Source organism: Callorhinus ursinus, unplaced genomic scaffold (assembly GCF_003265705.2).
Source record: "Callorhinus ursinus isolate GAN/ISIS: 27379988/994484 unplaced genomic scaffold, GSC_fseal_2.0 scaffold49, whole genome shotgun sequence".
In the NCBI taxonomy this organism is placed as follows: domain Eukaryota; kingdom Metazoa; phylum Chordata; class Mammalia; order Carnivora; family Otariidae; genus Callorhinus; species Callorhinus ursinus.
Genome location: NW_027397111.1, coordinates 7528032 through 7551594, shown reverse-complemented (window position 1 = coordinate 7551594; position 23563 = coordinate 7528032). Strand labels below are relative to the sequence as shown.

Sequence of the window (23563 nt, the reverse complement as noted above, 5' to 3'; positions counted from 1 at the left end):
ACAGTGTACTCTGGAAATATCACTTGCTCAGGGGCTTGAGCTATGGGGCACAGGGCTCTGTAGATGGGCCCAGAAAGGACTGGTTCTGCGCTGGGCCCCTGGGAACTGCCTGTCCTGAACTTCTGGGGCCAAATGTGCAGGAGGCACAGCCCCACCTGAGAGCTGGGGCAAGCACGGTGCGTGGGCCGACCTGGGGGTTGCCAAGCCAAGGCCCATTAGATGGTCCCCCATCTGGGCAAGCCTGCTCCCAGGGCTGCTCCCCTGTCTTCTCGAAGCTTCCTTTCCCTAGCCACTCTCCTTCTGCCCTATTTCATCATCTGGAATATTGGATTATTACCCCAACTGGTCTTCCTGCTTTAGATTTCCTCCTCTAATCCATCTTCTTCACAGCTGCCAGTGTTCTATTTCTAAAATACAGATCTGATTATATAACTTTTCTGCTCAAAATTCTTCCATAGCTCCCCACTGCTTAGCTGGTGTTCAAGACCCTTCAGGATCTGGCCCCACAGTACCGTGTGTGTTTTGAGGGGCTGATGTGTAGAGGGACAGTTGTTGGTTCTGACAGGTGGGTGGGTGGACTCTGGGCAGGCAGGCGCTCTTGGGGATGAAGGGCCCCGTGGGCTGTTGGACTTGCAGACGGCGACCCCCCTTCCTGCGGGTGCTATCGGAGGGGATGGGGGTGACATCCTCAATCTGCCCGATCTTCATTCCTGAGCGGGCAAGGGCTCTGAGGGCTGACTGGGCCCCAGGTCCAGGGGTCTTGGTTCTATTTCCTCCTGTGGCTCGATGGACAGATGCCTAGATGTCTAGATGGTTGGGAGGCTTGACGGAGGGTGGAGATGTGGAGAGTGGGTGGAAGGATAGTGCTTGAGTCAAGACTATTTTGGTTGCAAGGAACAGAAACCTGTATCATCAGGAAAGAGGTGGGAGACAGTTGAAGATAAAACCGACAGCAAACCTCACCAACATTCAAGCCTCCTGCAGATTGGACCTGGCAGGTCAGGAAGGGCGCCCTTCTCTCCATCTTTTGTGGATCTCTCAGTCCGTCCTTTCCCATCCTCCCTCAGGTGGTTGGGCGCCTTCCCCTGTGCCCAGCAGCCATTCTCTCAGCTACTCTTGCTCCTTCCTCCCACAGTTTTTATTAGTGCTTATTTGTGTTCATGTTTGTGCCTCGACCACGCTTCCATGTGCTGAGAGGCCGACTGTGAGCAGGAAGTCACAGCCCTCACGAAGCCTGCTTTCTGAGAGGAGGGACAGGCCGGCAGCGGTGCGTGAGAGGCCGTGCTGTGGACACCGCAGAGCGGGCGATGAGCGCGGGGGGGGCAACGCCAGGGCTGGGTGCTGTCACGCGCATGCGCACATGCCGCGGAGCGTCTCTGGGCAGAGAGCGGAGGGAAGTGAGGGGTGAGCTCAGCCAAGTCTGCGGGAGGAGTGTCCTAGGAAGAGGGCAGCACAAGTGTGGTGGCGGCGGCTGGTGCAGATGAGCAAGGGGCCCATGGCCCGAGAAGAGGCCGGACGGGCAGCAGAGGGAGGCGTTGCCACAGGTTTTGTAAGCTGTTGTAAGGTCTTCGAGACTTCCAGTCCAAGGAAGAGGGAATGGCACGGGGGGGAGGGGGGGAGGCTGGATAGGGGATGCCCTGAGCTTTCATTTCTAGGGGTCCCCCTAGCCACTGTTGGGTGGAAGCAGGGAGACCGCTGAGGACGCTCCTGCACAAGCCCAGGTGAGAGGTGGGCCAGGCTGGCGGTGGCGAAGGTGACAAGTGGACAGGCTGAGAGTGTACTTTGAAGTTGGGTCAGCTGTGGGTGTGAGAGCAGGGAACATTCCGTCGAGGACGACTCAGCCTGTGGCCAGGGCAAATGTAAGGAGTTCCCGTTTCCGAGGAAGAGAAGCAAGGCTGCTTCTTCGGCGGGCAGGGAGTGCAGGGAGTGCAGGCAGAGGAGGTGCACCTGTCACACGGTCAGGGCGCCTTTGCGTGCTCGGGTGGGGGCGTCCGGAGGCAGCCGGAGCTCGCGAAGAGCCTTCGGCCTGAGTTGCAACGACGATGAGGCGGCACTCAGCGCCAGCCGTCCAGCGAGGGGGCAGAGAAGAGACGGGGTCCGGGGCGGTTGGGGGCAACAGGCAGCACGCGCGCCCTGGGCGGAGTGGCCGAGAGGCTGGAGGGAAACCACGAGACAATGGGTGAGAGCATGTCTGAAGCCAGAGCGGGTGCTGGCAGGAGCCGCGGAGAGCTCGGGAACGGCTAGGCTCCCGCTCACGACCGGTGTCTCCGTGTCCCCCCCCCCGCCCCGGGTGACGTGCCCCGCTCAGCTCCGCTGCGCACAGGGAGGGCCGGGGTGCGACGTGGCCATCCAGCTCCGCCCTTCGGCACCGGCGCCTGCCCGTGTCTCCGGGAGCGGGGGCTTAGCGCGGGGACGCGGGGACGAGGGCGCTGCTCGCGGCGGCGCTGGCTCCCGGCTCTTTCCAGGCAGAGGCGAACGGCGGGCTTCGTGGAAAACCCGTGAGTGGAAAGCTCAGTGCAACAGTAGCTTGCCGTCGTTCAGGATGGAACCAGGTCGCTGGACGCGACCTGACTTCTCAGGGAAACCCCACACTCCGACGAGAAGCGTGTGTGTGACTGTCTACCTCCGTCACCTCCAGTACAGCCGACCCGTTAGGAGCCGCGTTTTACGCCGGGCTCCCCAAGCTTTAAGACGCGCGTGCGCGCGCGTGCGCGCGGCGGGGGCGGCGGGGGGCCCGGGCAGCGTGGCCGGGGTGGGGGGGCGCCGGGGGTCAGCTGGGGGGCTGGGGGTGGGGTGGGGAGGACAGCGCCCCGCCGTGGCCGCCCTCGCACCTCCCTCCAGCTCGGCCCCTGAGGCGCGGAGTGGCCCTCGCAAGGCCCCGGCGGGCTCCAGGCCACCTTTCTGGGGGTCATCCCTGCTTTCGCGGCTATTATCAACGCCTCGGTGGCAGGGCCCTCGGCAGCTACGTGTAAACACGCTCGCGTCTCGCTCGCCCTAAACGCTAACAAGCCAGATCCTGTCTTTGACTCCACAGCCCCCCTGGCTGCACAGGGCGGTTCTCCCCACGCCGCTCTTGCTGCTCACCTCTCACGGCCTCCCAGCCCACTGCAGCCTGCCTAATCGGGCCCTCACTCCCCTAGAGAGCGCGCCCTGAAGTCGTCAGTGACCCAGGACCCTCCTCTTCCTAGTCGTCCAGCAGCTTCCAGCACTGGCCCCTTGAACCGCCCTTCTCCGTCCCTTGCAGGCACAGCGTTCTTGGGTTGTTCTTGCATCTTCTCGGCCGCTCCTCGCCGCTCCCTCCGGGTCCACCCCGCACAGGCCACTCAGCATTAGTGTCCTTGGGCACAGGCTGGCTCTCTTCTCTTCTCTGAACTCTCGCCTGTGGCACCCCTGTCCGCCTCTCAGCTTGGCTTACCATCTACTTTCCTGCCTCCCTAGTGAGCATTTCCAGCTCATTCCTCCCTGTATCCAAATGCTCACTAGGACATCTGAAAGGCACCTTAGCCTCTATGATCCAAGGCAAACTTGGGGCCCTTTCTCCTCCCCCACAGGGCTGCTCAGCCCCTGGTGCTCCGTGTCTCCCCAAGAGGCTTTGCAACTCAGGAAACTAAGGGGCCCCAGACACCTCTCCCGGCAGCCTCCATGGCCAGGCTAACACTGCCCCCCCCCCCCCCCCCGCCTTCTTCCTGTTGCCTCTATAGCTCTGGGCTCTGCCCAGTTCACATCTTCACTGCCCCTTCCTAATCCTAACCACCACCACTCATCCGCTGGACCACAACAGCCCCTTATGTGGTCTCTCCACACCCCTTCCCACTTGTCTCCCTCCAAGCCATTTTCCATGTTGTAGGCACTCTGCACATGGGCTCTGCCTGAAGCCTCAGACATGGGGACACCAGTCTTCTAGAGAGAGTAGGGCCTGCTGAGGGTCACGGCAGGGCTGGAGTTCCCAGGGCAGGAAAGCCAACCGTCATGAAGGCTGGAGGTTTGAGACAGAGCTCATCCAGGCCTCCTTGGGAATGGAGAGGAGGCTCTGAAATTTGCAGTATCGGGTTTCAGAAAACACGGGGTCAGGGTCAGCAGAGCAGCTGGTAGTGGGGAAGGCCAGGCCCAGCTAATTTCCTGTCAGAATGGCCCAGAGGCCCCAGCCCCTCTCTGGGCTGGCCACAGGGGAGGAGATGCCGGGAATGGCTCACATTCCTCTGGCTGGGGCTGCACTGAACCTCGAACCTCGGGGGACCTGTGGGGAGTGAGGAGGTGGATCTCCGAGGCCAGAGTCGGGGGCTCTCTGCAGGGACCAGGCATCTGGTGTCCAACCCTTCAGCTGGGATGGGGCCAGACACTGTAGAGCAGATGCAGAAAGAGCGTCACAGCTGCTGAAGCTTTGGGGTAAATGAGCCCAGCCTCACATTTCAGATGAGGAAACAGGCTCAGACAGGACCAGCTCTCACCAGGATCACATGAGCGTCCCTGTTCTAAGCCCTGAACTCTTATTTCTTCAGGCCAGGCGTGCATTTCCTGGAAGGCCCAGCTTTGCTGAGCTGTGTGACAGTGGGAGATGAGCTGGGCTAGGCCTGTGCTCTTCTTGGCAGGGAGGCAGGAACCCTCGCTTCCAGACAGGGATATACGCTTCTCAGGTGGTCTGTGGGGTGCACGGCCTGTGTGGAGAGAATGTAAGGGTGCTGAGTCAGCTTTGGGCCCCTCTGTCCTCTCCTGGAGGCCCTAGCTCATTCCCCCCGCAGAGGAAACCTGACGTCCTGGTCAAGTCCCCAGGAGGGTGACGTCATGGCAGTGTGCTCCTGGCCTTGGATGGCCTCTAAGTGGCCTGGCCTGGCTGGGTGAGAGGTGGAGGTCACGGGTGCCCGCTAATCTCCCTTCTCTGGTGCCAGGACTGGCCTGGGTGAAGGATGATGCCTGGGGAGGGTGAGAGAGGGGCACAGTCACTCAGGCCTGGGCTCCAGCCCGTCTCCATCAGACACTACCGGCCGACGTGGGCACCTGACCTCTCTCTCCAAAGCAGGGAGCCCTCAGCTGCACAGCAGAATGGCTACTCGATTTCTCTCCATCAAGTCGCACCATGTGTCTGTGACTTGGGCAGGGGGCCGCCTGCCTGACGCTGTGGGACACAAGCCCTCCCAGAGCCTGGCAGCGCTGCCCCCCGCCCCCGCCCGGCAGGGCCTCTGCGGACGTGTGCGGCCTGCCCGTGGAGCCGGGGCCCAGGCTTCTGCTGTCTGCCCGGCCGTCTTTCCTCCACGGGACTCGGAGGCTGCGGCCGATTTCAGGTCCCTCTCCCCTCTCTCCGCACTGTCCCCAGCAGGTAGGCCCCTCCACACATGCCACCTCGGGAACGTCTCTCCAGCCCCGCTGCCTGCCTTCTCAGATCTGAACAACCACAACAGCCCCGGCCGCCCCCCCGCGCCCCCGCCTTCCCAGGCCCCCTGCGCATCTTCACCAGGGAGGGCTTTCTAAACACATGTCCCGTCCTGGCTTAACTGCCTTTCCTCGCCCTCCTCCCCTTCCCCTTTGCCCAGCTAGCTCCTTCTTGTCCTAAGACTTAGCCTCCATGTCATGTATTCAGGTGTTAACCTGGAAATAAAGAGCCACAACAAGAGGCAAACGAGTGTGTATTTGGGACCCAGGAATTGCAGTGTGGGGGGCACAGACTCTGGCTGTAACCAGAAAAGTGTCCTGCCTTTGGGTGACAGCAAGGGGCTCCACCAGAGAGAGGAAGGGAGGGATTCCGTGACTCGGTGCTGCCAGACCGCACCGCTGTGGGGTGTGCACTGGTTGACTATTGGGTTAACAAGTGGAACTATTCCTGGTATGCTTTAGTGACCTGCTCTGTCTTCCCGAAGCCCCCAGCCGACAGTTTTATGGCCGGGAGGCCTGCTGTCCTGTTGACTTTGTGGACGATTGCTTCAAACAACAGGTGCGTCGCCCGGGTCAAACACGGGCAGGTGAGGCAGATTCTCCCGACTCTGTTTTCAAATGACTCCAGTCACGTCAGTCTTTCACGCTGGGAGGTCTTCTCTGATGCCCCGGGGCTGGGCTAGGGTCTCCTCCCATTTTTCTGCCGGCCCCTAGCTGTCCCCACCTGGTCACGGTTCTGATTACGCTGCACAGCTGACCTTGCAGGTATGCGTAATGGCTTCTTTGACTTGGGGTCCAAAGTAGTCTCGGAACAGGTATTGGCACAGCAAGTACCAATAAATGTACTGACTGATTGAATAATGGGACCCTCTGTGGTTTTGGGTGACTGCCCCGTTCATGGTAGGCTCCATCCCACAGTGGGAGGTTTGGGGGAAATGCGCACCCGGTCAGGCTTGCCCTGGCACCTCGCCTACTAAAGCCCCTGCAGTGAAATGACCTCCAGCTGCCTCCCACTGGTGAGGCCTCTAGTGATGGGGTCACAGCAGGGACGCCCAACCCCACCTGCCAAACTCAGCTGCCCCTAGGAAATGTGGATGTTGAGAGAGGTCACCAGAAACAGGTGGACTGTAGGTGACAGGTGGGCCTGTGTCACTAGAGTGGGCATGCGTGCAAGAGTACATGTGTGAACAGGCATGCCCTCATCTCGTCTGTGGTGACATGGCTAAGCGCACCAAGAAGGGCAGGACTGCTGCTAAATGTGGGATCTGTTGTGGTGCCTCCCTCAGGAAAATGGTGAGGAAAGCTGAAATAAGCCAGCATGCCAAGTACACCTCCTCCTGTGGCAAAACCAAGATAAAGAGATGAGCTGTGGGGATCTGGCACGGGGTTCGTGCATGAAAACCTAAAACAGGTGGTGCCTGGACCCACAGAACCATTCCTGCCATCACAGTAAAGTCTGCCATCTGAAGACTGAGGAGTTGAAAGACCAGTAGAAGCTCCACCATTTGAAACATCGCTAGCCTATAATAAAGGGGTTAACTTATATAACAAAATAAAAAACCCCAGATTTATTATCTTACGGTTCTGAAGGTCTGAAGTCCAAATGGGTCTCACTGGGCAAACCTCCAGGTGTTCGCAGGGCTGCATTCCTTCTGGAGGCTTTGAGGGAGGATGTTTTCTTACCTTTTCCAGCTTCCAGAGGCTGCCCACATTCCTTGGCCTCTTCCATCTTCAAAGCCTGCAGTGACTGGCCATGTCTCTTGCGTTGCGTCTCTCTGCCACTCACTTCCGCCTCCTTCCTCCACTTAACAAGGACGCTTGTGATGACGCTGGGCGTGTCAGGAAGATCTCTTGAGGTCAGCTGATTCCTGCAGCCTTACTTTCATCTGCAACCTTAATTCTCCTTTGCCACATCAGGTAGCTTGTTCACAAATTCTGGGGATGTGGCCGTGGATGTGTTCGGGGGTGGTGGGCATTATTCTGCACACCACAGATGGTCTGTCTCTTTCTCTTTGGGCATGTCTGTCTCTTACTCATTCAGAGACTCCTTGGGACCCAGCCTGTGCTAGGTGTTTATTACATATTTGAATAAATCTGATTCAAATGATATATTGAGAATTCATTTGTGCTGCGTACTTTCATACATATCATCACAACTTCTATTCCCATTTTATAGGTGAGGAAAATCAGGCTAGAGAAGTTAGGCCAAAAGAGCTAGTATGTGACAGAGCTGGGAGCTTTCGTATATACTGCCGTCAGGTGGGAAATGCAGACACCTTTGTTCCTTTGGGTCTAGAGCTCCAATGGAGAGAAACCCCTAGAACTTGGGTGGTGGCCATGAAAATGCACCTCTCAGATTTTAGACTGGCCCCCGGTGGCTGCGCTCTGATATCCTCAGGGTTTGCGCTGAGGCCCACAGGCTGCTCTTGGCCAATGACTAAGGTGGGTTCCTTCTTGGGAGATACAAGGTTTCTCTGACAGGTGGTCTTGGCACAAGGGCTCCCCGTTGGCCTTGCTCCTTTTAGATCCAAACTGCAGCCTCACACTCTTCCATTCCACCTTCCATCCTTCTGTCTCTTGTTCACAGAGGTCAAACCTACATCCCAACCTGCCTGCGAACTGTGCCCTGCTCATCTTCCCTCACGGGCGTTCCCCCGCCCCCGTCAGTCTTTTGCACATAGCGAGTCCTGTCTTTGTAGAAGGACCAGGACTCCCACAAGTGGTCTGAGGAAACAGTGGCAAGATGGGGGTCTGGGACTGTCCCAGGGGATGGCCAAGAGGATGCCATCCTGGTTGATGGGGCCCCAGACAGTCCCTAGAGCAAGGTAGTGGCTCAAATGCTAAAGAGTTCACACTGGTGAGGACCCGGGGAAACTTCCTAGGGGAGGGGGATATTATGGTAGGTGTGATCATCCAGGCATTTAAAAAAATAAGGCGGGGGGGGCGTGGAACAGTGCCCCCAAATTGGCTGGTTGCCATGAGTGCAGGCTGATGGTCTGCAGAAGGACCACCGGCCACAGACAAGCAGTTGCTGGGCAAGTGTGCCAGCCTGCAAACCTCCATGGAAGTTGACGCAGAAGCCGCTTATCTCTGGCAGTGCAGATCAGACATAGCTGAGTGGCAGGCTGAAGATAAGAGTTGCACAGATAAGTATGAATGCTCAGCCTAGGTAGTTATGTGAAGGTCAGGCCCCGGTGGGGAAAGTCCGGAACCCTGCAACACGAGATAAAGACATCAGGATGGATGCCCCGGAGGATGCGGGTACTGCAGCCTTCCTGACCCTCTAGGCTTACAGAGTTGGCCCCCCCTCCTCCTAAGAGCCAGCACCTCTGCTGTGCTGACGGATGCCACAGAGGCCTCACCCCTGCCGGGCAACTGGTCCCTTCTCGGGAGTGGCCCCCACTTTCTCCCCTGCTAGCCAAGGACCGTAATTAGGGTTGAATTCCAGAATAATCCTGCTGGGAACATACTGGGCCTGCTAATGAAGGAAAGAGAGTATACATGAAAGAAGAGTAACTACCACAGACAGATACTGGCAGGAGCCAGAGGAATGCTCCTGGGATTGGATTTTGGGAACGCTTGATTACGGGGGCTGGAATGTAAGACTGGATAAGCAAGAATTCATGGATTTGGGGGCACTTTCTTGAGATACAGATTTAATACCCTGGATGGGACACAAGGCAGTAGGGCAGATTCTGCTGGGGGTGGCTCTTAGAAGTCTGGAAAAAGCAGTGGCCAAACACTCAGTGAAATGGAAATACCCGAGTTTTCCTGGCAGATGGTAAAGAAGAAATAAAAGAAGCTGGCAGAAGTGGGTGTGCTGGAATGGATATATTATGTAAGGCCAGTAATGGAGGAGGGGTAGGCAAGGGGGCTCAACCTACAGAAAGTTGTGGAGAAGGCACATGGAGCATGGTGTCCCTAGGGGCAAACCGGCAGCCAGTAAGGCTCTGCCTAATAACTACAATGAAAAAAGCAGACAGGAATGGAGGTGCAGGGAGCAGGCACAATGGAAAGCCTTGGTCCCCTGCTCAGTTCCCAGGCCTGAACCAATTTGCAGATCTGGAACCCGTAGTCCAAAGAGAGACCAGGGGTCTAGGAGGAAGGACCCTGCAAAAGTGCAACAAGTATGTACGGTGATTCCTGAAGTTTTCTCCCAGAGAAAACTGTTTATTTGGCTGACTGTTCACTAGAGAAAAGGGACTAGTAGACACCGGAGTTTTAATTGACATGAGCATCTGAGACTCAAAGCATTGTCATGGGCCCTTTTTCAGAACGGGGCCCCTGGAGGTCAGGGAAGAGGGGAGTCACAGCTAAGGTCTGGCTGGGTCTGAAGCTGTCACCAGTCCCTTGTACCTGAGTGCTTAGTCAGAACTCATGTGCTCTGACAGGGGCAGTAACCCCCACATCAGGTCCCTGGCTTACTGCGTGGGAGCAATCAGCAGGGAAAGCCAAGTGCAAGCTTCTGAAACTGCTCTCTCCCAGCTCCCTTGCCTTGCCCCAAATAGTAAATAAAAAAATCTCATACCAGGGGATATGGTAGAAAGTAATGCCACCATTAACAACTTCAAGGATGAAGGGGGTGGTGGTCCCTACTGTTTCTCCATTTAAGTCACCTCTGCATGAATCTGATGGATCCCAGACAAGGACTAGCTGGACTGTCTCTGGCTGCACCGAGGAGAAGCCGTGCTCGCCGATGCTGTGCCAGGCATGGGATCACTGCTAGAGCAGATTAGTAAGGCTGTAGGTATGTGGTCTGCAGTCATTTGGTCAATGTGTTCTTTTCCATTCCAATTAGAAAAGGGGATCAGAAACAGTTCATAATCACATGGGATAGACAACAATATTCATTTACAGTTTTGCCTCAGGGTTGTGTAAACTGCCTTGCCCTCTGTCTTAATGTCATCTCAAGAGATCAGGGCCATGTGGATATCCCACAGAACATCACACTGATCCATTACATCAATGACCCTGTGCTGATCAGGCAGGATGAGTAAGAGATGTCCTATGCTGGAGGCCATGGTGCAGTTACACACACTCCAGAGTGGAGCACAGAAAACCGATGAAGATTTAAGGACCTGCCCCTTTAATGAAGTTTTTAAGGGGTTCAGTGGCCAGTGAAAGAAAGTGAAAGTAAAGAATAAGAAAAATTGTTGTATCTTGTATCTCTTGTTGCTGTGAGGAAAGCACAGTGTCTTTGGGCTTACAGACAACACAGTATTCTGGGTGAAGTGTAGAGCTGCCGGCTGCAGGTGGGTCCCACAACAGAAGGCTCTGCAACAGGGCCAGGCTACCGTGCCTGGGAGCTGGAGGTGTTGGGAGTGTCGGCAATGGGGACAGGGAAAGATGTAGTATAGAGCTCATGGCAAGTCCCAGTGGGAGAATCCCGAAGCAAGCCCCTGCGAGGCCACAGCAGGGCCACGCTATCAGCAACAGCGAATTACACACCTGAGAAACAGTTTCTAGCATGTTACCAGGCTCTGGTTAGAGACAGAACACTTGACCACCGTACACCAAGAGGGACATCTGAAACTGTCCATTATGATTTGGGTTCTGTTGGATGCATCACGTACTAAAAACGGATGGGCCTGGCAGTAGTCCATAAGATGGAAATACTATCTCTGGGATTGAGCCTGAGTGGGGCTAAGGGAAATGAGTAAACTGCATGAGAATATAGCATTAATAATTTTTTGGATTGATTACATGTTGAAATAATATTTTTGATATACTGGGTTAAGTAAAATATATCAAAAATAAGATGAAATGTTATTAAAATCAATTCCATCTATTTCTTTTTACTTTAAAAAAGATACATTATATGGCTTGCATTATGTATCTATTTGACAGTGCTGCTCGAAGCCCTCTCTCTTCATCAATACTGCCTTATTCTTTGCTTAATTCATAGCTCCAGTTGCTGTTGCTTGTTATCAGCTTGACATTGTTCAGAAATTCTTTATGGGATGATGGGGTTACTTAATAACTCTTAAGAGAACCCCCAATGAAATATCTAGAAATGTCAATTTCTGTTGAGAAGCAAATGTGCCGGGCCATTAACAGTTTAAGCTCTAGCTCTGGAATGGAGGCCACTGGGCGGAGGGCTTTGGAAGTGAGACTAAAGAACTTGGGCTCAGGGTATGGGGAGCGGGACCTGTATAATGCGCTTTCAAGATCTGCATCTTTCAAGAGCCCAGCCATAGAAAGGCTTTGACACAAGCGCCATAGGTGAGGGGTGGTGGCGGATAGCCTTCTTACAAGGGGCCAGGCCATAGTCTTTCTTCCTTGGAATCCAGTGCACTTCTCCCCCTCACAGCTAAGACCTGAGGAATGAAGGGCATCTGGATATTCTTGTGCTCAACCCCCAATCTCAGTGGTTTCCCTTATGATTGAATTTCAGGGACACAGCTATTTGAGGGGCGGAGGCAGAATCCTGGGACCAATGAAGGCTGAGGGCCCCCGCCTGGATCACCTGAGCCTCTAGACTGAGGGAATCTGGAGGCTCCGGGGGCCCATTCTGCCTGGCTCAGAGAGGGCTCCTGGATATCAAAAGACTTAGCGGTTCAGCCCTGAGTGAGAAGCGGCATTCTGTTGGCTCCATGTGGAGATGTAGCTACAGTCCCCAAGGTGAACTGAAGGCTTTAACTAGAAGAAGCGTTGTCCAGAACTGAAATCACCAATCCTTCATTTGTGCTAACGATTTCCTGGAACGGAAAAGCCAGCCACCCGACTAGAGTTCAGATTATCCTGCCTAAAATTCTCACAAATTGCCACATACCATAGGTGGCAAACCTGTGACCCAGAAGACATAAAGGACTCCACCAATTTCACACCGCTCATGAGAGACACAGAGCGGGAAGAGCAGCTTCAGGTCTCTTACCTAAACTCGGCGGCAGTGTTTCCAGAGCCCCGAAGCTCAGGCCAGCGTGTCCAGTGTGTCTGCTGACCTTGTAAGCAAGGCATGGAATGGGCCATTTCACCCTTGAACTTTTAGTCTCATATATAAATCCTGAATGTTGCCTTCTGAGTACTGTGTACTACAGTGTGAGTTTTATTTCACAGCAAATGAGGATGCTTTTTCTTAAGAAATAAATTTAATTCAAGGTGGTTAGTGAATGTAAGGCATGTAACACCTTTATGAAAGTTAAAAGAATCCAGTTATAAAAGAAGCACTGTGTACAGTCTCAAATAGCTGAAGGTACAATGGGCTCCGTATTTTACAAAGTACAAAAATTATTTCATATACAAAGAAAAAATACAAATAATGTGCAAAAATCATTTTCACAGGTGGCAATTTATAAAATGAAAATGATAGAAAAATCCTTCATTCTTATTATTCCCCAATTTCTTATATATTAACACAGTTCTATTTCCTAGTGTGTAGATAATTTTAAATTTGAAAATCTGATTTATTTGTAATCTACAAAGACAAAGTGGTTTTTTAATTTTTAAAAAGGGAACTATTTTCATTACTGAAATCTTATGCATGAATCAGTTAATTTTATATTAAATTATAAGTAGACTATCTGAAAAACAAGGATATAGAAATCATATATACATATTTTTGAAATATTAGTTTGGTATGTAACATATTAACATTCCACAACAACCATCTAGCTACCTCTGACTCCGGCTGGTGGCAGTGCCTGTAGGCAGAGAGCTCGCTGCCCCGCTTGCTGTGAACCAACAGCATTCCTCAGATCTTAAGCTGAACAAAGACAACATTATCCAAAGTAAAGAAAATCTACAAACAGTTCTTACTGTGCATGTGCAGAAGTGCCATCTGGGCATCGGATCGTGCCCCCATGCGGCCGCTGTCTATGCAGCCCGTCACAGGTATGATGCGCTCATGAACAGCCAGCTTCTGTCTTTCCAACATCTTCGCTTCTTTAAGAGTTCAGTGCAAGTGTTTAGTTGTGAGTTAGTGCATTCGGCTTTTTGCATGTTATTTTGTGTAAGAAGCTGTCAGGGAGCAGAAGAATACATAGGAACACAAAGTGCTGAATCCTCAGGGCACCTTTGGCCTAGAAAATTCAGTGTTTTGGAAGCAATATTTTCCTGCATTGGCCTGGTCATTGTTACATCATTCCCTGGACCATTTTTTTCCTTCAGGAGAATCCTGTGTGCACCCCCGCCTGCCCCTTGCCTGCCACTGAGCACTGAGGTTCTTGTTGTGATCCCCAGTGGCCAAGCAGGGGTTATGGAAGCACCTTTTGGCAGCACCAGAGAACTGAGCATCTCTAAGGTCAGGCAGTTAAGAGTAGAAGCTATTCTGCTGGGAAACCTCTTCCAGACAGAATGTAAGATCATCTTGGAGAGTTTTGATTTTTGCTTGTCAGAAAGGTCTCCAAGAAAATTATGACCTTGGGAAGAAAAAGGATCTAGTTTCATCAAGGAGTCAAGTAAGTGGTAGCCATTTTGCCTAGGGGATAGATGACAGTTGGCTCAGGAAGCATTCTTCTGATCCCTAACCACTAAGACCCTGTTAGAACAACCTAGTGCAAGACACAGAGAGTGCCTGGGGCTCTTGGCCAGCCCTCTGTGACATATTCACTCCGGCTAAGCAGACACAGCAACTGCTCAAAGAGGGCACTGGGTAACACTGGGCGGGAGAACCTTAGGCCTGGGATGACTCTTTAGAACCAAACAGGAAGCTGTCAGCTCCTCAAGGATTCATGCACTTTGTTCTATCTGACAGCATGAGTCCTTCCTCCCTCTTCTGCTTGGGTTGACCATGGGCATCAGGCATCAGAGATACAGCTCTGGATCCTGTCCATCCACTGTTGGGCACTCTGTCCATCCTGGGCACAGAAGTTATACACACGTTTGCTGGTCTTGAGCTACAAAACCAAATGAAGAGAAGCACAGATGAAGGGCAGGCCTGTTCTATGGCTTTGGCTAAGTGTGTGAATCAATCCCAGTGAACTTCCCTTTCCATATCGCCCCAGAACCTCTGTGTTCTCGTTCCCCTCCAGTACCATACTGTCATTACCTTTACAGTCACACTGTGGTTTTGGTCCCCAGAGTCACTGCAGATGTTATAAGAAGGCCATTGGCAGAAAAAGGAGACATGCTAGGAGAGCCTAACTTCACATTTTCCTGGGGCCTTCCTTGACTAAGGAAGAGGGTCAGGAATGGCTCTGGCCTCTCCCATGCACTGCACCAGTGCAGCAAATGTGCCGTGGAAGCTCCCTGTGCTCCTCAGGCAAGCCTGAGTGAGATTCATCCACACCATGAGGAAGTTGGCTTCCCTGTTCCCTTTCCATCCCCTTCTCTAAAGGCTTCAGTTGGGGCCCCCCTGGAAGCCGAGACTCAGGGAAGTGGCCTGATAGCTCGAACAGAGCCCTTGAGGATGACTGTGCTCTTTATGAAGCCCTGCTTGGCTATGGGAACTAGATAAGAACCCTATCATGTGGCCCATAAAATGCCCCAAGGCTCACCTAAGGGCAAATAGTCACCATGTATGACTAAGGACAATTTTTATGGACCACTGGATCTAAAGGGAAGTAGCATCTGCTCTTGACAGTAGGTAGTAAGTACAATAACTAACAATACTTAACAGGGAATTCATCTGTCTCCATATGTGACTAGACACCCACTGAAGAAGTCCTTTGTGCAAAGCCTTTTTGAGATATTTGAAAAGCGGGAAGAGGTCAGCTTTGGGCATCGAGTGCTGAGTTCAAGTTCTGTAGCAATTCCCGTAGCCAGGGGGTCTGCAACCTACCTGCTGTCACCATCAATTGCTCTGAGGCCCCATAATTCTTGGAGGTGGATGGATTGTAAGGAATCATGTACAGAGCCAGGAAAAGACAAGTAAGGTCAACTTACATCAAAGAAAGCCTTGTCACTCGTGTGCTTTGGGGCTCCCATGCTGGGGCCAGCAGGGACGACCATTTCTACTTCAGCCAGATCAATGTGGCCTTTGCAGCTTGTGTCCTCGCCTGAGTCGTAGTATCGCAGCTAGAACCAAAAGGACACAGAAGGCGTGTAAGAGGCACAGAAAGGGAAAATGGCATGGCTTTTCAAAATGTATCTGAATACTTTCCTCTGTATCTTGCTACCTATGCCTGAAAGAATAAACAAGAAAATAAAAACACCGCTTGCTTCTTGGTGGCTGACAGAAAGGAGGAAAAAGACATATTTTTTTGAAATCTGAATGAATAAAAAGATGACATACTAAAAACCAAAATTAAATGTCAACTAACAATGGTAAGAAACATAGGTAACATAAAAAACAGGTTTAGAATATATACAGAATTCCTAGAAATCGGTAAGAAAAAAATAAACAATCTAGTAGAAAAATGATAAAAAAAATCTCAACAGGCAAGTCACAGGAGAAATGCAAATGACCTATAAACATCTGAAAAGATGAGCAACCTCGCTGATGAAAGAAAGGTGATGACATCAGTAAGATTTCACTTTTCACTTAGATTAAGAAATATTAAAAATGGCTGATAATATTCAGGTTGAATGTAAGGCACTAGGTATTCCCAAACATTGTTAGTGGGGATATAATTTGTTAGAAACCTTCTGGACTATAATTTGGCAACAGCAACTAAAATTTAAAGTGTTTATGCCTGGGGCGCCTGGGTGGCTCGGTTGGTTGAGTGTCTGCCTTTGGCTCAGGTCATGATCCCAGGGTCCTGGGATCGAGCCCCGCATCCGGCTCCCTGCTCGGCGGGAAGCCTGCTTCTCTCCCTCCCTCTGCTGCTCGCATTGCTTCTGCTCTCTCTCAAATAAATAAATAAAAATAAATAAATAAAATGTTTATGCCTATTGATACATCCTTCTCACCTCTACAGAAACACTCCCACCAGCATGCACAGGCACACAGAAAGAGGTTTCCTTCAGCACTGTTTTTATTAGCTAAAAATGGAAAAGATGTATCTGTCTTTCAATGCAGTGTTTGTTAATTCAATGATGGTTGGCTAATTATATCAATAATATGGAATACTATAACTTTTCAAAAATGGTAAGGAAGATCTTTATGAACTGGTAGGAAAATATGTTCAAGATATATTATATAAAAATATAAGTTGCCAGATAGCATGTAGATATAAAATGATTTTTGAAAAACACAATAAATAGCTCAACATTTGACTGAGTGGTTATTATGTGCCAGGACTGGATTTCACTAACTTACACAGTAGGAAAGTGTCTGGTGCCTCTGTCACTGCAGTTATGGCCTCAGACTTTTCTCTGTTTCTCCAGTCAGGCGTGGGTATAAGTAGGTCTAAAACAGACCTAACATAAACTTTTCATGCTAAAGAAATCTAAAAGATTGGTAAAAATGTGAGTATAATTTGGTGTAATTATAAATTACAGAAAAATAATGACATTGTCCTATGTTATATCTAGTGGTTTAATGGAACTTGTCTCTAGAGCTTATTCTCTATGATTTCAGAGTCATTTTATTTTATTTTTAATTTTTATTTTATTTTTTATTTTTTATTATTTATTTTATTTTATTTTTTAAAGATTTTATTTATTTATTTGACAGAGAGAGAGAGAGCACAAGTAGGCAGAGCAGCAGGCAGAGGGAGGGGGAGAAGCAGGCTCCCTGCTGAGCAGAAGGCCCAATGCGGGACTCGATCCCAGGACCCTGGGATCATGACCTGAGCAGAAGGCAGACACTCAACCAACTGAGCCACCCAGGTGCCCCTCAGAGTCGTTATTTTAAAGTACAATCTCCCCCCCAAAGGGCTTCCACTGCATATCTGTAAATAAATTCTCTATATTCTTCCACAAAGACTCTAACTTTTATGAAAAGCCCTGACCAGAGGAAAATGTGGTCCCCATCTGAGATCTTTATCTGGAAATGGTCTTCAAGGTGCAGGTCCTACCAGAACACTGTATAGGGGTACCGGTTTGTATCTTTCTTAACAGACTCCATTTTTTATTTTATATTTCATTTTAGATTTTATATATCTTATCTTATTTTAAAGTAGGCCCCATGTCCAGCGTGGAGCCCAATGCGGGGCTTGAACTCACAACCCTGCGATCAAGACCTGAGCTGAGATCAAGAGTTCGATATTTAACTGACTAAGCCACCCAAGTGACCCTCAACAGACTCTATTTTAGAAATGAATGTGTTGAGAATCAAACTGTGTACTCAGCCTCCAGGCTGACTGGTCAGTTATAAGGTACAGTAAGGCTGCAGTCTAGCCTAGAGAGGTGATTTCTGTAGACTCTGATAGTATTATTACCTGATGTTTTGTTACATCCAACACAAACCAACGGGGCTTCCAACCTTTCAGCAGAGCCCCTCTTTTATAAAGCGTTCCCTCGAAGGACCTAGAAGAAACAATGACAGGGCAGTTAATTTTGGTTTTTCATTTAAAAAGTGCTGTGAAGGGGATGTCTGTTGTTTTTGTCAAGCCTCTCTTTCCCTCGGATGGTCCAAAAAAAGCCAATCAGAATTGGCTCCAGAATCTTTTTTACGGGACCTTTAGGGGAAAGACTGCCTCTTTCTGCTGGAATTGCCAAACTTGTGAGGTCTGGAGCTCCCAGTAGCCATCTTTTGTGCCGTGTTGGGAATGATGCAACCCCTAGGGGAAAACAGAGCCAGCAAATGAACAGAAGCCTGAAGACAACTGTGTGAGAAACTGGCACATCCTTGGCCTTCCCAGTCTCTGTGAGTAAACCCCTTTTTGTTTCAGCGAGCACGAGCTGAACTTCTGACGGCCCCACTGCGAGACTGCTGACTGACACATACTCCCTCTAACGACCTAACAGGCATGAGATAATAATAACCAGGACTCAACCACAAATCGCTGTAACCTCTTGACATTATTTTAGTTGTAACTTTGATTTCTCCTCTTCAAAGAGCCATCTAACACATTTACAACAACAGAGACAAAGCATGAAGGCAAATCCATTTAAGGTTACAGAAGGCTGCCCAGGCCAGGCGCAGCTTCCTGCAGGGCGGGCGGCGCGGTGGGCCCACCTGTTCTCGTCGTTCTTGGACGCGTACTGGCTGTAGAGCGTGGCTGCTCGCCGGTCCACGCCATTGGACGGGCACGCGCGGGCGCTGTGCTCCCGCCCCGCGCCGCTGTCTGGGAGGGGCGGCAGAGACCGCTTCTGACAGGAGGGCAGGTTGGGAGACACAATTCCTGGGGAGCCTGAAGGGTGTCTCTGCAGCTGAAAAAGAACCAAGATGATAATTTTGAATTTTACGTTAAAAAAAAAAAAGAGCTAGGAAAGCTTTATGAAGATTTTATTGAGCAACTCACCCAATAATTTCATTTCTAAAAATTTCTCTCAAGGAGAAAACTGGAGCACTAAATAAAACATACGTACAAAGATGTTTATCCTGGAGTTGTTTATAATAGTAAAAAACCAGAAACAACGTAAATGTCTGTCATTAGGGGACTGGTTAAAAAAAAGGTATTTCCATAGAATGGAATTTTATGACAGGCACTAAAACTGCTGTGCTCACTTATAGAGAGTGACAAAGGAAGGTCACGTATGCCTCATTTTTTAAAAAATATTTTATTTATTTGAGAGAGAGAGTGAGAGAGAGAGAGAAAGCATGAGAGGGGGAGGGTCAGAGGGAGAAGCAGACTCCCTGCTCCCCCAGGACCCCGGGGTTCATGACCTGAGCCAAAGGCAGACGCTTAACGGACTGAGCCACCCAGGCGCCCCACAAAGCTGGTTTTAAAACAATATATATAGTAAATCCCCTTTTTGTGTGTTTGGAATGATACAAGTTTGACAGCTTGTGGTTTATTTCTAGGCTATAAATTGTAGGTGATTTTTATCCTCTGTTTATTGTGTATTGTCTTATTTAAAGAATAAATATATCTCACTCTCATAATCGGAAAAAAATATCAAGAAACGGTTTTATTTTTCTGAGAAGTAAAGCAGTCAGACATCGCCCGCCAGTGGTCTGTCTGACAACAGTTCCCTGAGCTGCCATCTGGAGGCCAGAGCTAGTGCCTGGAGGGTCCCTTCTCGGCAGCCCGGCGGCTTTCTTCTGTCCCCCACTCTCCTTGTCCCTCTGTGACATCTGAAGTCCTCTTCACAACACTCACAGCTGTCCTGACTTCCCTTCTGTTGCATCTGGAGCCAGTCTGATGTGGATCTGATGGTGGCTGCCTCAAGTACGAGGTGTGTGATCTCTGTGCCTGTCTCCTTGCCTGTGAGCAGGGACGCCCCCCCTCACCGTGGGCTGTGGGGAATGCTAAAGTGGGGGGGGGCTCAGCATGGCCTCTTGCACATATTACAGGCCTGATAAAAGTTTAAGTCAAAAACGGAAGAGGGGGTATGAAAAAGAGAAAACAGAGTGTTTTTAAAATACTGTTATGATAAATGTTTCTTAATTCAGAAACAGAAAAGGGGGTGTGAGCAACAGAAAGTAGCATAATCTGTCTTTTAAAAATATTTTCTTTTCTCTATTTCTCTGAAGGGAAGATGGTCCTGGTGTTCCCTTCCCTACTCATATGGTAGAAAATCAGCTGAAACCACAGAGGCACAGATAGAAAAGAACCCAGTAATTTTCCCTGGATGCGGGGCCCTGAAACACAAGTCTTATGTCACTGTGGTAAAGTGAGACACTCAGGAAGTATTCAGTCATTTGGAACCTTCTGCCCTGGACCTCCAGGGCATGACCCCTCCCTTTCCATCCCTCCCTCTGGCCATAAACCCACCTGGGTTACCTGTGGCAGTGGGCCCCACCTGACCTAGCACCCTCAAAAAGCTCAGAAGTAGCTCCTCACAGGATTTTATCAACTCACACGGTCTGCTCTGGGTTCTTCCTTAAGGTCCGCTGTTACTCTTTCCCACAGTTGCTGCCACTTCTCAGGGGTTTGGTTCAATTTGTGCTCCAATCTTTCAATTTCCTGCAAAGCAATTAAAATGAGTTTTCTGACATTAAGTATTTCATAGAAATCAGAATGTGCCCCAGAGCCAAATCTCCTTGTATTGGGCCTGATGAACATCATGGCCAGAAGGTAGCTAAAGTCGGTGGCCTCAGAAGTCTCCCAAGCCAGGGACAGCGGTGGGAGCTCTAGCTGGTATGACGTACTGTGGCAAAGGTGATTTATTAGGATCTGTAATCAGGCCCTTTGTACAGAATAGCTTAAATAAAGAGAAAATATGTATCCCAAACACCTTGACCTTTGGCCACCCCACAGGAAATCTGATGGCCACAGCAAAAGGGCTGGTGTTCAAACCCTAATAGCTGAGGTAGAGGTCTGTCTTTGACAGAGGAACCCCCAACTCTGATGATTTAAAACCAGATGTGGAAAGAATGAATCAAGAAATGCCCAAGGAATGGACTTTGCTTTGGAGAGGGAAGCTGGAGAGCAGAGTAGCTGCCCCTGTGACGGCACCTTCACTGCAGCATGCGTACCCCCCCATCCCCCGGTCAGAAGAATGGACAAAGACTCTTCAGGAACTGCTGGGCCCAGATCAGGGCTCAAACCTTTCTTCGGGGCTGCTGCTCTCATCAGGGTGGCCACTGCTGGAGCAGCTTCACTCCAGAATATTCCCTGGAGAAGACGATTGGCAGTACTCCCATCACGCCATCAACCACCCACACTTCTGACCAGAGGAAGTAAAGCACCCACAAAAGCCATAACCCAGGCCTGACTCAGGCTGCTGGGCAGCTAAAACAGCCGGGAAGCTGCAAATTGCTCCATTTGCTTGATTGCTTCCTCATAATGCTGGAAAACTTACTTTTTTGGACTCTTTTCCAGTAGTTGAGCCTGGTACCCCGCTGCTGCTGGGGAGCAAATTTGGTTTCCTCACTCTCCTGTGGCACCACATATAACACTGGCCCAGAGTGAGGAGAGCCATGTCTAGAAGTCTGCGAGCCAGTTCTAACTTAGCCTGGTTCCTGAGGCCTCGGGTGCCCTACGTGCATGTCTCCATAGGCCTGACTTACACTGAAAAGCCTGGTGAGTGCATCGGGCTGAGCACAGCTGACGTCATCATAGCATGGCCACACTGTTCTCCTCTGGCTCTGGAGCCCAGCTCCTCCGGCCACTTCAGAGTCCTCAGAGGGGAACTGCTTGGGGGTCAGCATCATCCAGTCATATGAAGGCCCTGTGGAAAGGGTCTCCTCTATGTAGTAATCCCATTTCTTGAGGCTGGAGACATTTACATTGGGCTTCAGGGCCTGTTCAAAGAGAATTCTGAAATATAGTTTCATCTTGACTTCAAAGTACCTCAAGTTTATAGGCAGGCCGGTCCCTAACATTTGCAAGGTCCAGGGCAAGAGCATGAATGGATGTTCTAATACCACATGTCTAAATATTTAAATGTTATACATCAAGATAAACTATTAAATAAAATATGTCTCTCCTCCCACCTTGATAAACAGAACTTCCTAATGACCAGGAAGACCAAGCTCAAAACAAGATATCATGGACTCCTTGGAATTCTACACCAGAAAGTGGTGGCACTGGGGAAGCTAGTCCCAGCTCCCAGTCCTCGGCCTAAGTCCCTGCTCCTCTCACTTTGGCTCTGTCCTATATTCTGAAGGTCTTTTATGAATGTGCATATATACCCCAGTCCACAAAGCTAAACTCTGTCTACTCCCTGCCAAACAGTTATTTCTTAGGCATCCTTGGGGCTGAGGGGCACATGCACTGGCTTGGGAGACAGACTGGAAGTAGTCTCGTGAATAACTTGGATTTGGGTTAAGAAATTTTGGGGTACCAGAGCATGGTTTAGATAAAGAAGGGGTATCTAAGCACAAACACTTGGTTTCTTGTGCTCTGCACCTTCTGAGGAGGGGTTGCTGGAGAAAGGCCAGAGTGGGGTCCTAATGTATGGAGCCAAGGATAGGGCCTTCTTGCCCCGGAGGAAGGTGGTACTGCTCATCACACCAGTCCGTCCCATCCCAGAGCTTACTTCATATAGACGTGCATCAGAGAGCATGGTTGCCCCTGAGATGTCATGCTTCTTGGGCTGCGCTCCAAACATCCCTGCTTCCCAAAGGGTTCTTCCATGGCTTTGGTATAAATGGACTTAAAGAAATCTTTCCCAAAGTATTTTAGATTTTCTTTTTCAGCTTAGATAACCAGTTGAGGTTTCAAGTTTTGTTTGGTCTTCCATCCCATGGAAAGTTGCCTCACTTTGACTTTCTTTAAGTAACCCCTTCTAGATTTGGGGGTCCAGCTCCTAATTTTTGTGGTCAAGAATACGATGAACAGTCTCCATTCCATCATAACCCAAACCCATGGTGTATCAAACTTTTAAATAGCCTCTGGTATTTTAAACAGCTTCCTAGTCCAATGTTTATAAAAAGCTTAAACAGCTTATATATACTTAAAAGTAAGGAAAACTTTAACACTAAATATTCAGAAAATGAAACATAAATACTTTCTTACTGTACCTCTATTTCCACTGGTGAATATAAATAATTAAAGAAAATGGGGCTCCTCTTGTGCATTCTATCAATACACTCCCAAATACAAATTCCTTTTTTGGCATGCTTGTCTCCTTTATCCTCAAACAAAGTTCCTGTAAGTCCAAAAAAAAAAAAAATCAATAAAACAAAAGTCAAATAAATCAACAGTCTGTCTAAAACTATGATGTGGGTGCCTAGGTGACTTAGTTGGTTAAGCGACTGCCTTCGGCTCAGGTCATGATCCTGGAGTCCCGGGATCGAGTCCCACATCGGGCTCCCTGCTCGGCAGGGAGTCTGCTTCTCCCTCTGACTCTCTTCCCTCTCATGCTATCTCTCATTCTCTCTCTCTCAGATAAATAAATAAAATCTTTAAAAGAAATAAATAAAACTATGATGCATGTAGCAGATGAAAAGTAAAATCTATCTTATGGCTCTCAAAACAGCAATGTACGTGCAGAAACCTTAGGAGGTAACTGCAAAGCTAAAGAGAGGAATGAACTTCTCAGCTATAGGGAAACAAACCCAAATGGAAGGAAAACATCTGATAAGGTTTTCCCAAGTATTTAGCAGTTCATCATGACCTTCTTCTAATCCACATTCTACATTTAGATCTAGATTCACAGAGCTCCACGCCAGAAGTCATTCTACACATTTTTCCCAAGAAAAGGGAAGGACTTCGAGTTGATGTGATGAAGCCCAGTTAAAAATGTAATTTTAGGTTTCTTTTTGCAGTCTTCGGCTGTTCATTATGAAGCCGTTTAAAGTTTCTTTGTTCAGTAGTTTATATATACTGCAAATCATGGTCATGGAGACTTTGGAGGATAGAGGGTGTGGTCTGTATCTTTG

At 49.8% G+C, this 23563-nt stretch overlaps 1 protein-coding gene and 1 long non-coding RNA gene across 4 annotated transcripts in view; both read right to left on the bottom strand.

The window, feature by feature from the left end:
* Positions 1-881: 881 nt before the first annotated feature.
* LOC141370884 (uncharacterized) lies at positions 882-7551 on the bottom strand. Its single transcript, XR_012375362.1, has 2 exons — positions 6948-7551; positions 882-2154 (listed from the first exon to the last, which is right to left on the bottom strand). It is a non-coding gene; the product is annotated as an uncharacterized lncRNA (long non-coding RNA).
* Positions 7552-12436: 4885 nt separating this feature from the next.
* Positions 12437-23563, bottom strand: part of SBF2 (SET binding factor 2) — a 467005-nt gene continuing 455878 nt past the window's right edge. For all 3 annotated transcript variants that reach the window (XM_025848643.2, XM_025848644.2, XM_073882924.1), the window contains 7 exons: positions 22703-22830; positions 21248-21481; positions 20097-20201; positions 18308-18501; positions 17568-17655; positions 15190-15321; positions 12437-14201 (listed from right to left, as the gene is read on the bottom strand). In XM_025848643.2, coding sequence (XP_025704428.1) covers positions 14103-14201; positions 15190-15321; positions 17568-17655; positions 18308-18501; positions 20097-20201; positions 21248-21481; positions 22703-22830 — 980 coding nt within the window. In that variant the 3' untranslated portion in view covers positions 12437-14102. The remainder of the gene's footprint in view (positions 14202-15189; positions 15322-17567; positions 17656-18307; positions 18502-20096; positions 20202-21247; positions 21482-22702; positions 22831-23563) is intronic.